We start from the raw sequence: 13531 nt of genomic DNA, 5'->3' as shown, positions 1-13531 counted from the left end.
GTGTTTGGGCCCAGAAGACACTGAGGTTGATGGACAGTAGTGCAGCGTCTCCTCCTCCTGCTGACAGGCCCTCCTTCACCCCGGACAGGCCAATCTGTACACACAGGGACACAGACACACACAGCCCATCTCAGTCGCCACACAGCCCATTTGTCATGTCCAATAGCCTCACAGAGACACGGCGGTCAAGTTATAGAGGTGATTGTATCAAAGTGACCTCAATGCGATGGTCATAAATTGCTTTCTTTTATGGTGAGGTAGGCTACTACATCCCTGTTCCCCTTGATAGAATTGAAAAACAGCAAAAAGAATGCGGCCGACTGATAAGTAAAATGGGGAAAAAAAAATTCATGTAGATTGGGGAATATTGTAGATGTTATGTAAAGAGGTGTCATTTAAAGGTGCTATATGTAACTTTTGGTGTGTCAAAAAGTTACTAAAGTATATTTCTACATTTGAATTTTCCTCACAGAAAAATTGGATCCCTGGAACAGTGTTTGAAGTTAGAAAGCTACCATAAACACTGTCGCTGGGAGCAGGGCCCACCGTTTTGTATACACACATATTCTAGAGGTACATTTAGTTCCAGGTGCCTCAAAATGTTTTTGATTTGATTAATGATGATACAATAATTCAGTACTAAGAATTATATGTAGAGAAAAAGGTTTATGCAAACTTACTGGCTGCAAATGTAAACAAATCCCCTTCCCCTGAAGCTGCATAGTGCACCTTTAATTTTCAGGCGATCATGTTTCTTACCTTCTGGAAAAGCTTAGGATGGCCTGTTAAGAATGCTCGAAATCTCTGTTTTTTCATCCTGATCTTTGGCGTTTGTCGCTCCATTGTTTTCCTCTGTGGAGGACGTGGCTGTCTTGGTAGAAGCGGCTGTCTTCGGCCTCTCCTGTGGCTTTTCAGTGGGGTCCACCACCATGACACCCCGGCTTGTGTTGCAACCCATGATCTGGCAAAATCCAAAAAGGTCTACAGAAAAAGTCCCGAGGTGTTTTAAAACGTGTGTAAGTGTTGTGGGCTCAGGTGCCTTTGTTGTCTATGGCAACCTGGGGACTTCCTGTTGAGTGTTAACACCTGACTGTGTGTGTGTGTGTGTTGGCCTTTGTGTCTGCAGGCCATAATGACCTCCTAAGCAACGTTGGTTGGGAATTAACTGGGTAGCGTGCCAGAACATGGTTACTGATAAACACTGAAGGGGATTGTGTGTCAGTCACAGGGAAGCCATGGTGACCAACTGTTACAATGGATGCGCTGGAAGGAGTTTCTCCTTTCATTCAGCCTTGAGTTATTTATGAAAAGTATTCATCAAACGTGAGCCATCAGACCAGATTCTTATTTCTATGTCTACTGGGTCTTAGAGTAAAGGGCTAACTAAAACAGTTGGGCTCAGGGGTGCAAAGGCCTATCATATCGAGGCTCAGTCCTTGTCGCAGCAGACACAAGTTCGAATCCGACCCGGGTCGTTCTCTACATGTTAGCCCTCTCTCTACCCCATTTCATCCCTTTCTCTCAACTCTATCAAATAAATCAGAAAAATGCCCAAAAATTTTTTAAAACAAAACTAAACAAAACGTAGGGCTTAAGTTAGTTTGAAAGCAGAGTGTGGCACAGGAATATTAAAACCAGTAATATTTAAGAAGAAAAATGACAGTCTATACCACAAATTAGTTTTGTTGGGTCATTGGGCTATAATGTCTCCTGTTTACCTCTCTTACACTTTCTTAAAAGGGAGCACAACATATGATGAATGATTTATTATGAATTTTATTGAAACACCAGTAAAAAACATACTGTCAATAGAATATATGGTATTTTTATTGGTAAATGCATATTTATACAGTATAACACTCATTGCTTTTGGAAAACTGCAGTGATACTTGAGTTAATTAATGTTTTTTTTTAGAACATTCAAATATATGATAAAAAAACAGGAGTAACAGTGTTCGAAAAGTAGGAGGTAACGAATATGCCGGTATTCCCTTCACCAGATTAAACACCCCTTAAATCAATATCAGGACGTTTCCGTGTATTTATAGCCCGCCAAGCCTATTTGTTCCTTGAATAAACCTGTTCCACTATAAAGTTTAAGTGTTCATTGACCCTCACCCTTCTACATGGAAAGAAGGACCAAAGCCGATTCACACAATTCCCAAAAGGTTTTACTTTTCACCAAAAACCTTCACACCTTTTATTACCTTAAAGGCTCTGGTTTAAAGCATGTGACCCTTTGAGTCCTGCCTATTTCCAGATCTCCCCGTGTTGTCCCCTAATGACACATACAATTTGAATTCTAATTTATCCTAGGTTAAATCCAGATTTCAGACCTTTTCCCAAATACATTTTAGAAAGGAGATTAGATAATAGGTTTTAATTATTCTGGTGGATGAATACCTTACATTACCCCTGACTTCAAAATACTACCAGCTAGTCCTCACTAACTTCATACACCTGGATGAGCTTGCCTTGGCCAGTAGATAAAATGCAATTCCCTCCTATTTCAAGGAGTGTGTTATGGGATGTGTATTCTCTTATCAGTGGTGTTGCCGTAGTGTAGGTTTGAATTACTTACCTCAGGAGCGCCTCGATTTCTTTAAAGAAAAACCCTAATTAGGTCCTTGTTCCCAACTCTAAACTAAAAATCAGGCACAGGATTTATAAAGTTTTCAAGAAATTTTATTCAACCAATATAAAAAGATTATACGTCCACTATATATAGAAAGAAAAGATTTAAAAAAAATGAAAGGAAGGAAAATAAGTACCTAAACTCCCATTAATGTGGTTAATATATGTAGTTAAGTATAAGAATTAAACACACTGGCTTTAAATACTCTGAAGACAGAGAGTAGGTGTGTGTATTAGGGGGGGAGAGGGTGGGGGAAAAGATGAGGGTGTGTGTGTCCAGCTCAAGGACCCACTGCCCCCCTTGTCTCCCTCACCCCTGACCTGTCCCAGGACAAGCCCAGGCATGCCTTTTCAGAGAGGCCTTATGAACTCACAATTATGTATATATTTCAGGATAAAAACTTGAACACAACACTTGGTGATTCTACCTTAATATTAAAGGTCACTTGTTACTGTGCCTGTCTTATTCAAAATATCATACTTTTCCCTACGAAAACAAGAAATATACATTTCCCATTCACCTTAAGACCAAGATATGTACAATGAACAGTTGCAATATTCTTGCCTATCTCAACAGTGGAAGTAAATAGTTAATTAGCCCATACCTCTTTTTCACTTCCCCTGTCCATCGATAGATCATTTAATTTTAAAGCTGGGGTGGAGAATTTGGGGAGAAAATAGCAGTTGGGATAGAGATTTGAATCCAAATACCTCAACCGCTCCACTTGTTCTCTTTGGTCCCTCCCCTATGGTCCCTCCCTGACACGCTCTACACCAACAACGTCGGTACAAAAGTGAATGGACAGTCCCAACAGCCAATAAGAACAGAGAATCGTTTTTTTTTTTTTTTTTTTTTAAGAATCGGAGCCTCGCTCTGATTGGTCAAAGTGTACCGCTCATGTTAATTTTGACCAATCAGAAATCACATACCCCAGCTTTAACTTCCCAGATTGAAATATAAATATATAGTATATAAGTGCACAGGAGGCAACTGTACAAGTTTAATGCTGTATCATGATTGTCTTCCAAACTTAATGCAATGTCACTAAAGTCTTCCCTTTCTCATCTTAATCTCAGATTGGATTTAGAGAAACATGTCCCTTCAGCAGGTGACGTGAAAGCAACATTCAGTCATACACTATTCAACACCTCCATTTTCTAGATTTTATTGCAATTTATGCGGTTTAAAATCTCAATGTATCCTAATTAAAATAACCTATCCATGTAATCTAACAATGATATAAAAATACTACTTCCTGCAGTTCAATATTGTCCAAATAATACTTCAAAGGGTGTGGCAGTGATGTTCCTTTAAAAGGTTTAGATATGTTAGAGAAAGCATCATTAGGATAGAGGATGGAAACATTAAAAAAAGCATTAAAAATAGGCTCAGATTGGCTCGCACCAAACACTTAAGTCATCCTTCACTTAACATAATCAAGTGTTCATGGAGGCCATAGACAATGGTTATCCCAACATATGATCAGTGCTGTAAGAGGCAGAGTAGTTGGTCCCAAGGTTTAAACAGCACTTATGTTTTTCAGTCTAACCGTTATATGGAGCTGCAGTTGGTAACTTTGGAGAGAAGAGCGAGAGAGAGAGAGAGATAGAGAGAGAGAGAGAGAGAGAGAGAGAGATTTCAAGAGAGATTTTCTTGTACCTGATTGATCAACCACTATTTCAGACTGCAGCAATCAGAGGCAGTGAAGAGCACAGTGATGAGGATTAACTCCCAGACCACTTCACTGATAGATGATTGAGTAATATGTCATTTTTACCAAATAAAACCGTGAAAAAGTTACCAACTGACACTTGCTACATAATACACTGCCCAGTACCACCACAGTCTTCTACCAGTGGCCACTGAGCTGAGTGGTTAAGTGCCTTATTCTAGGACACCTAGACAGCAGGTGTCAGAAATAGTGCAAAGCAAAACAGTGCAAAAGACATGATTTCAGCTCAGCCTCAGACTGCAGGCAACACTTTGAGCCGACAAAAGAATCTGGCCAAAGGAATTCTAATAAGATAGAACAGGAAGACACAGCTGCTCTGTGCTTTTCACAGAAGTTGGAGCTAGATAGATACTTCATAATAATAATAATATAATAATAATAATAATGTATTGGATTTATATAGCGCTTTTCTAGGCACTCAAAGCGCTTTACAGGGTACCATACCGGTGGTGGTAAACTATCACAGTAGCCACAGCTGCCCTGGGGCAGACTGACGGAAGCGTGGCTGCCATTCAGTGCCTACAGCCCCTCCGACCACCACCTCAAACATACAGCAGTCAAACACATTCACACGAGGCAAAGTGAGGTGATGTATCTTGCCCAAGGACATAAAAACCATGACACAAGTGGCAGGGCAGGAATTGAACCGCCAACCCTCTGATCACTGGCCGACCCGCTCTACCACCTGAGCCACAGGCGCCTCAAACACTCCTCTCTGCTCTAGCGCAGGTTGGGCTTTGTGACTGGAGGTGTTTGGTCCCTTTGTGTCTCGCGATCAATCTGCACATTCCTCAGTCGCCTCTCCAGAGCTGACGGACTCTCCAGGCAAAGCCTCTTCAGTGAAGGAGCGTCTTCTCCCTCCTCCATCTCCTCACTGTCCAGTGATAGAGCCACGCAGGAGGCCCTGTTGGCTGACCTGCTGCTATCTGTTTCCAATGGCAGCCGGCGTCTGCGAGGAATTGCTTTCAACTGGGGGTACGGAGACAAAGGAGGAGTGTCCACCTGCACAAGAGAGACATAACATGTGTTAACTCAAGAGGTGAGGAGAGAGCGTGCATTAACAATGTTTGGCTTTTGGTTGACTTACTCCTCTTGTTGATTCAAACTGCTTGGCAAAGTCCTGCATCTTTGGCGAGTAGACCTGGTTGAAAAAGACAAAAAGATTGTCCCTCTCCTCCTGAGCAGGTCCTGGATAATGTTCTGATGGTGTGTCAGGGGTCAGGAAGCTGTGAATGTGGTCTCCGTTATCTGTAATTCACAATGTTATAATATAAACTGTCTCTTACATTACTGATATATAACAGGTGATAAGTGTTGATAATCATCGTAATACTTGACAGGTCCAATCTATGATTTGCAAAAAAATAAAAAATGTAACAAACATGCAGTTACATTACATTTATGTATGAGAATGTACTTAATGTCAAGTATTGACTTTATACTGTACTATATACAAATCACACTAATATAAAGTACTACAACACAATTTTAAGATTAATTGTCACACTGTATAAATCACAACATCTCTTATCAACCTTATCTATTTCTGGGTAATGGGAGGCTTGCATGCTTTTCCTTCTGCATGCAGGAAGTGATTGTATGTATACATTTTTTTTTTCTTACTGTTGGTTCCAATGAGAGTATTTCCCAGGATTCCTCCAGAAATCAACACATTCTTACAGTCCTGAGAAAAGAAAAAATACCATTCATAACTATTGAACACACCAACAACCCCTCAAATACACTTTCAATACATTAATCATTCTTATTCTGTCAATTTGATGAAGCAGTGTTAATGTTCAGTAACATCAGAATGCCAGGCTTCTTATATTATTATGATCCATTATTACAAAGCAGCTTCCAGAGATGTAAGTGTGAGGAATACAGGGACTATCCATCATCCACACCTTTTAAGTCTTGGGTCAAAGGTGATAAGATCGATTGAGGTATTCATTTCATACCCAAGAGAAGGCGTGAATATTAAAAAAATAAATAAAAAAACATACACTTTTGCTGGCTAATGGCTGGGACTTGTAGCATCTAATTATGCCTTTGAAGGGTAACTCCACCATAGTAACTCGTGGAAGCAATTAGAATGACACAAGTTAATACTTGATTATGTGCTTGGTAATTATTCCTCAGCTAAAGTGTCACATCTGGGTCAATGATTTGCAGATCTTCTATTATAGTCAGTGAATGACCTGGCTATAGCCCCTAAACACACACACACACTAGCGAAGAAGATTCCTGGACTATTCACCACCAAATCCATAAGTGACTGTTACAGAAGCGGAGGCTCCACCTTAGGAATGATGTAGATGGCACACAGCAGCAGTTGGTCCAGGTGACGGTCTTCCATGAGGTCTGTGCAGTGAACCAGAGAGTGCTCAAAGCAGGTCCAGATCTTCCCGCGCTGCTCTTTACTTATCTTCAGCTTGGGACACATCTCGCTCAGACGCTTTGCCATCAACATGTAAACCTGAGGAGACATAAAAGATTCCATAACTGTCACAAGCAAGGGGATGGGTTCAAGACAAACAACTCAGCTATCATCTTCATCATCATTATCTTGTAAATAAAAAAAAAGTTTTCAGTTCATATTACACAAACTACAGCTAGTAGTATGGTCTGGAACCAAGCTATATCGATTTGAGTATAGGGGTGAAAACTGGGCTGGCCTATTATCATTTATTTCAACCAATCGCAATCGTCTTGGCCAGTGCTAAGCCCAGGAAGCCGCAAAGCGTCCTTTCAAAATAGTGCAATTTGGTGCCGGCGTGTGTGTGCAGCAACATTACGAGCTGGATACTATCAAACCATATCAAACACAAGCGCGCACTTTATGCTGTCTCCCGTTCTGAGCAGAGATTAAATGGTAGTCTACAGCGGGGAAGAGGAAGAGGAAGAGTTTGACGCTGTATTCTAGCTGGAGTGCTTTACAAGTTGTCGATATCCGGTTAGCCAGACTACGCTGTGGTGGTAGATTCACTGACCTTACGAGCAAACAGATGGAAGGAGTTGCTTCTCTGAGGCTTTACAGCTGAAGGTTGTTGGTCAGCGCTGGCAGAGGGTCCACCTCCAGAACTGAGACCCCCTGGTAAACGCAGATGTTACCAGTCAATCAATAAATAACATTACTCTAGTTACTTTGCTCTTGAGGTGTGTATCAAATTACAGATGCAATATAATTACATTAATGTGACAAAAAGGAGCATCAAAACACTGCATTTATACCTCCTGGTAGGGTTCTGTCAGTTTGACTCCTTGGATCTTCAAGCCATGTCCAAGGCACCGCCTGCAAACAGAGTCCTCATTAAACCACATGCCTGTGAAGAAACACTGCAGTGCTTGTGATACTTTTATAAAGATCTATTATTGGGCCAGTAGAAAGGAACATTTTAATCATTCTTCTAATTTAATCTCACTTGAAATAGTTACCAGCATGACCTTTGGAAGAAATGTGAGAATGAAATGTGGAATATTGGATTTCTCCTGGTAGTAGATTTAAGAGTTATTGTGTGGTTATCACCAACCTGCTCACAGGTCGGCAGTCGGCCCGTGTTGGATCTGATTTCATCCCACAGCGGTGAGTCCCTGGTCCAGGCCAAGCTCTCCAGAACTTTCTCTTCCACTTGAGCGAGGTGTCTGACTGACGAGGGAGGCAGGCCTTCTTCAGCCCTCAACACCGACTCAATCACCTGTCAGACAATGAACACTGAATTCCCATAAACATGCAAACCAAGACCGAAACACATTAACTTACTATTTACGAGAAGCTTTATAAAGAAGAGAGAAGAAAATAAAATTGCTTTCACTTCATGATCATCAGAGTAAAATGAACTTTATTCAAAAATATTCAGTTGTGGCAAATATTCACTTGTGGCAAAATAACAAAATAAAAGACTGTTTCATGAATATTTAAAAGTTCCTTATGGGAGGTTTAAACAAACAACATAAAGCAATCAAGCTTGTGAACGCACCTTAAAGAAGTGGTATGGTGCTAGTTTGAGGATCTGAAGGAGCAGAGGGAAGTCACATTGAAGACCGTTTTTGAATATGGTCATCTCCAGAGTGCAGGCCACCAGACAGCGCTGCAATAGATCATTCCCAAAGATGCCCTGTGACAAACACAAGCACACCACAGGCGTGACGCGTTAACATAAATATAGTCAAGTAAAAATGAAAAGAAGGATTTGATTCTATTGAAATGCTCAAGTAAGACATTATCTTTGCTGCACCATAGAGTTTGTACTGTGTCACTCAGTGACTATTTATACAGTGCCCCTAGTGTGCAGAGGTGGTGTCTGTCAGAACACAGTTCCAGTGGTGTCCACAGGAGGGCAGTAAACTCACGGATATGTCACTGATGCCCAGCCTCTTCCTCTCTTGAGTGGCCTGTTTCTCCAGGATCCTGTAATACCAAGTCCCAGCTTCCAAGCAGGACTTTGCTGCCAACTCTGTGAACAATATAATACACCATTATATGCAGTGGTGGACAGCAACAAAGTATATTTACTTGAGATTTTTATTTTGTGTATTTGTACTTTACTAAAGTATCTGTTTTTTTGAAAACTTATGACGTTCACATCACTACATTTCAAAGACAAACATTGTACATTTGACTCCACTGACTTCAAGGAAGCTTGTTGTTACTCATTTCTTTCAGACTAAGCAAAGCTTTGAGATCAGCTGTTGATTTTTAATTAAATGCAATTGGCCACACGCAACTTTCGAATGTTGCCACAACTGAACATGCACAAAATTATAATTTAAGCAAAAAATTGTATAATAATATTTGATCCCATTTTCTTGTTGGAACCTGAGTCCTATGCCAATATTCAGCAAACATGTAGACTTTTTGACCAGGAGTATCTATACCTGAACTTTGTCCCTCACTGATTATATGCGGGTCGTGACATTTCATTGTGGAAAAAAACAGAAATCATCCAGCATTCTAATCCAGAAAGGATTTTTCAAATACTGTAGGTGAGCAGGCAGTGGTTTCCTGCTGTGCTCAAAGTGACAGTGTTGCTGCTTTGGATAGAGCCGGTGAATATTAAAAACACATGACAATTCTTCAATACATATTAATCATAAGGTAACACTCAAACCACTGCTTCTGTCATGCATTTAACCCCAGCAATCACACACATGGGACCATTTATTATATCAGTGTACCTTTGATCTCTTCATTTCCTGCATTGTCCCAGTGATATCGCAGAAATGTCTGCAGCATGTCTTCCAGTCTGGTTTGAATGGCCTTGGTTGGGTCTATGGAGCCGGCCCTAAGTCAGTGGAATCATATCAAAAGTTATATGAGCAGGAGTTGTTGGTTTGAAAACGTCTGAACAATAAATACAAGGTATTTTAAAGCATTCACTTGATTTGATTTTATTAGGATCCCCATTAGCTGATGCAGAAACATCAGCTACTCTTCCTGGGGTCCACACAAAACATACACAAAGAAGAAAAACATGTACAATATATACAAAGAAGAACAATCACAAAACATATAGGAACGAAACCATCAATACACAAAAAAAAAAACATTTAAAACATTAAAAATAACAGGTCTCTAAACTCTAATGAGGACAGCAATTAGGTGTTGTTTCACATGTTTTTTTTTAACCCAGTTTTATTCTGATTTTTAGAGATATGCCCTGGGAGGGAGTTCCATTCAACCATAGCTCTATACAACACTGTACGTTGTTTTGAATTTGTTTTGGCTTGTGGAATAGTGTAGTTTCCACTGGTGGCATGTTTAATGGGGTATGTGTGTTCATTACAGCTGAGTGTGAGTTGCCTATACAAACAATCAGGGGTTTTCAGTACATTAATATTTTTCACAAATGAGAGAAGGGATGCATTTAACCTCTCATCTACTTTTAGCCAGAGGAGTTGGTCATGCATGACGTTTCTAATAGCTCTCATTGTGCACTGAAGGGCAAGGCGAGCTGCTCTGTTCTGAGCCCGTTGTAGCTTTCCTAGAAAACTTAAACTGTAAACTCCCTTAAAGAATTTAAAGAGACCCCTCCCCCCCAAGCTTAACATGATGTTTACACACCTTTGTCTCAATGCAGAGCTCATTCTGTATGCCTTTCACTGATACAACAAATGGTAAATAAATTAAGTAGCCCTTGTTATATTCATTGAACTAGTCAAAAACATTACATGCATGTCAAGGTTATTTTCTGAAATATCAAAGGTCTGTGGTGTATTGTAACTAGTGTTTGCTTTTTATCTGAACACAAAATACACAGATCTAAATGTCATAGATACCATACAAAGATAAAAGGCCACCTCTATGAGTAATACAGCCAGACTGGGATGCTAACCTGAACATAGCCATCAGCTCGTCACTGGGGCCACACCTCTGCTTCCACGGGTTGCCCTGAGGCTCGGCTGCCATGGTTACCTGCACACTCACTTATAAGATGAGAGTCAGAGGAGGATTGGGGATCTAAACAAGATAAAGCAACATTAAAGACATTGAGAGGCAATTAGTGATCATCATACCTTACAGTTCAGCACAGTCAGCGAACAAATAAAGTCAGTCAAACACATAAAAAAATTATGAATGTATTCATAAATGTGGTAAAATCATGAAAGTAGGCCTACTTAAAAGTATTCAAATCATTTGGGGTCAGATAAGGAGAACAAATCACAACTTATCAGTGGTATGAGTCCACAGATAAAAGTGAAACATGCAAAAGGATTGGTTTCGTTAGCATATAATGTGTTCCAATACTTCATGTTTATAGTTTGTTTATTTGGGAAATTAATTAAAAAAAAAAGAAAATGAAACAAACTCAAATGAGAGCACTCGGAAAGTCTTACCGCCTTTGTCCCTAACGAATGTCCAATAAAGTGGTCCAATGAGACTAACACGGGCTGGGATGGTGATGTGGATGATGAGGCTGAAAGGCAACCAGCATGGGGTTATGGTCAAACGAGGACAGACGTTCCACTGAAGAGCTCCACACAAAAAAAAAAAAACAGCCTAAACAAACGTGCAGGATAGTTACTCATTCAAGTCATAAGTGTCCATTCAGATATACCCTGCCCCACAGTGCACACTTTACCTCTCATTCACTTATAGAAGTTTTAATGAACTTATAATAAACTAGACCCATTATAACACAAACAACAATGTTCTAAAAAACAGTAGTTTAACACAACAGATTTTGTTATTTTCTAAACCTGCAGCTCACAGTGTAACACACTATGAACAGATATACCCATGGTGGTTTGAAAGACATAAAATGTTTTAATTTTAATTTTTTTAACAGAAATTATATCTAAGACCTTCAAGGATCACAACCTGGGTGGACAACCTGATCAATGTCTACTGGAAAGCTATATGGAGCCAACATTAAAAATGTACAATATCATCATAACAATTTGTCAGTTGATTACCGAATTTTGTTTGTATTTCATTGTAGTTTTTTCAGAATTGTTAGAATAAATATGGAAATTTGGCAATATTCGAACTAATTATGCGTGGCACATCATGACCCCAATAAAAAGTGCTCATTAAAAGGGAATCAGAAAACAATTATATGAGGTCAGTAGGGACAAAATAATTGACAGTCAAGAAAAATTGGAAAGATAAAGCACCTTTGAGATATGTCAAAATGTACCTCCGGGGTCAAAATGACCCCAGTCGGTGGGATGTGGGGAATGTCTCATACATTATGACCAACATGAAAAAATCCCCCTGTAATAACTCTGTTTTCCAAAACAGGGTTGTTTTGGCCCCCGGGTCATACTCAGGACACACAGCACAAACACGGTTGTCACATTTTACCATCTGTTTATTGAGAAAAGTGCGAGCTCATCTTTTGACGTTTTATCAGCGTGCAACACATTGCTAATGTAGGTAGCATGCTAATGCATTTTTCAGGCTATAAAAGTGTAGCCAAGTAGCACTAACAGGCCTCACTCAATTGTTTACAGTTCTCAGAAGTTCAACACCGTTTTACTGGAAGTCACAGCTCCAAAGCCGACTCTTGTTCGTCAGTGTTTCATATCTGTAGGCTATCACTTTTGTATCTTTTTAATGTTTTAACAAGCTAAAAGCTAAGTTTAAAAAAAACAAATCTGACATCCACTCGGACTTAAAGAAGCAGAAAAACGGAATTGTTCAGTGCTGAAAGAGAGCTAGATTAAATGGTCCAATGGGACATTTGTTTAGTAATAACCATACAGCCTATGCTTATAACCCGTACACGCGTGGTAATGTTATTTAACTTCATTCTGTCAGTGTCAGCTGATTTAAATCGGCCATGTCTTGTCATTTAAATGGGGCGTTTGTCAGGAGAACTACAACACTCATCTAGAACAGCTTCACAGTCACTTACCAGCATCGGCCACTCTGAGGAGGGGGTTTCTGGTGGGCTGTGTAGCCTGATGGAGGGTCCTCTGATCAAATAATCCAATGTTGGTCTCGGACGTGTAGCATATGTTGTTCTTCAAGACAAGCCCGGACAAGACGCGAATAAACGAATTGTCGTGCGTGCGTGTGTGGTTGCTGTTGGTATGATAGTGAGACCTACATAGGCCATGAGCACAGCCAAAGGGAGGGAGGGGAGGATGGGAGGACTACAGTAGAAAAGGAGGGACACATGTGTTAACCCTTTGTTCCCGTTAGTGCACTCACATCAGGCAAGGAGACTATTTTTAAGCATGTATTATGTAGCCTATCTTTCAGCAGCATCACGAATTATAGAAGCACCCAAAAGGCTATAGATGTGCAGAATATAAATACTCAGTGAAACTTAGGGTTTTCAAGACTTTGTGCAGTGTTTGACTGTTGGATAACTATATTTGGCTCGGAGAGATAATATATCTTTGTTGCTGCTTGCATGTCGGTAACCACTGTTTTTTTGTAAGCAAACATAGTTATGTCTGTTGTAACGTTTTATGGTAGTTTAGTTTTGAATATTCACAAGAGAATCGGTTCCTTCTTCTCTCACTGACCTGAACAGTGCCACTGCATCTGCTTCCTAGAGCGCACAGTGCCAGTGTTGAAAATAAACCTAAAACCTAATTGGAAGAAATTGCAAACATGCAAACACGTTCTTTTTCAGGACATTTTCAGAAGTTCCTGAAAAAAATATAATTTCTTGAATGAGGGCCCACAGACAAAGCAACAGGCAAAGGCA

General features: G+C 40.1%; 1 protein-coding gene across 2 annotated transcripts; it reads right to left on the bottom strand.

The window, feature by feature from the left end:
• Positions 1–2402: 2402 nt before the first annotated feature.
• Positions 2403–12888, bottom strand: LOC307261736 (retinoblastoma-like protein 2). Of its 2 annotated transcripts, XM_080042332.1 has the most exons (13): positions 12728–12888; positions 11205–11284; positions 10703–10827; positions 9546–9652; positions 8721–8824; positions 8348–8485; positions 7901–8065; positions 7602–7662; positions 7361–7461; positions 6670–6846; positions 5991–6051; positions 5455–5615; positions 2403–5369 (listed from the first exon to the last, which is right to left on the bottom strand). In XM_080042332.1, exons 3-13 carry the CDS (start codon positions 10774–10776, stop codon positions 5088–5090), a joined length of 1431 nt encoding a protein of 476 aa, XP_079898458.1. In that variant the 5' UTR covers positions 10777–10827; positions 11205–11284; positions 12728–12888; the 3' UTR covers positions 2403–5087. The 2 variants fall into 2 exon arrangements, with proteins under 2 accessions (XP_079898458.1, XP_079898459.1); XM_080042333.1 differs by lacking the exon at positions 12728–12888 and having other exon boundaries at positions 11205–11327.
• Positions 12889–13531: the final 643 nt, after the last annotated feature.

The sequence above is a fragment of the Ammodytes marinus genome (genome assembly GCF_949987685.1).
Source record: "Ammodytes marinus genome assembly, chromosome: 1".
Lineage (NCBI taxonomy): Eukaryota > Metazoa > Chordata > Actinopteri > Uranoscopiformes > Ammodytidae > Ammodytes > Ammodytes marinus.
The sequence above is the reverse complement of the archived record's forward strand: the minus strand, read 5'-3'. Positions and strand labels throughout refer to the sequence as shown.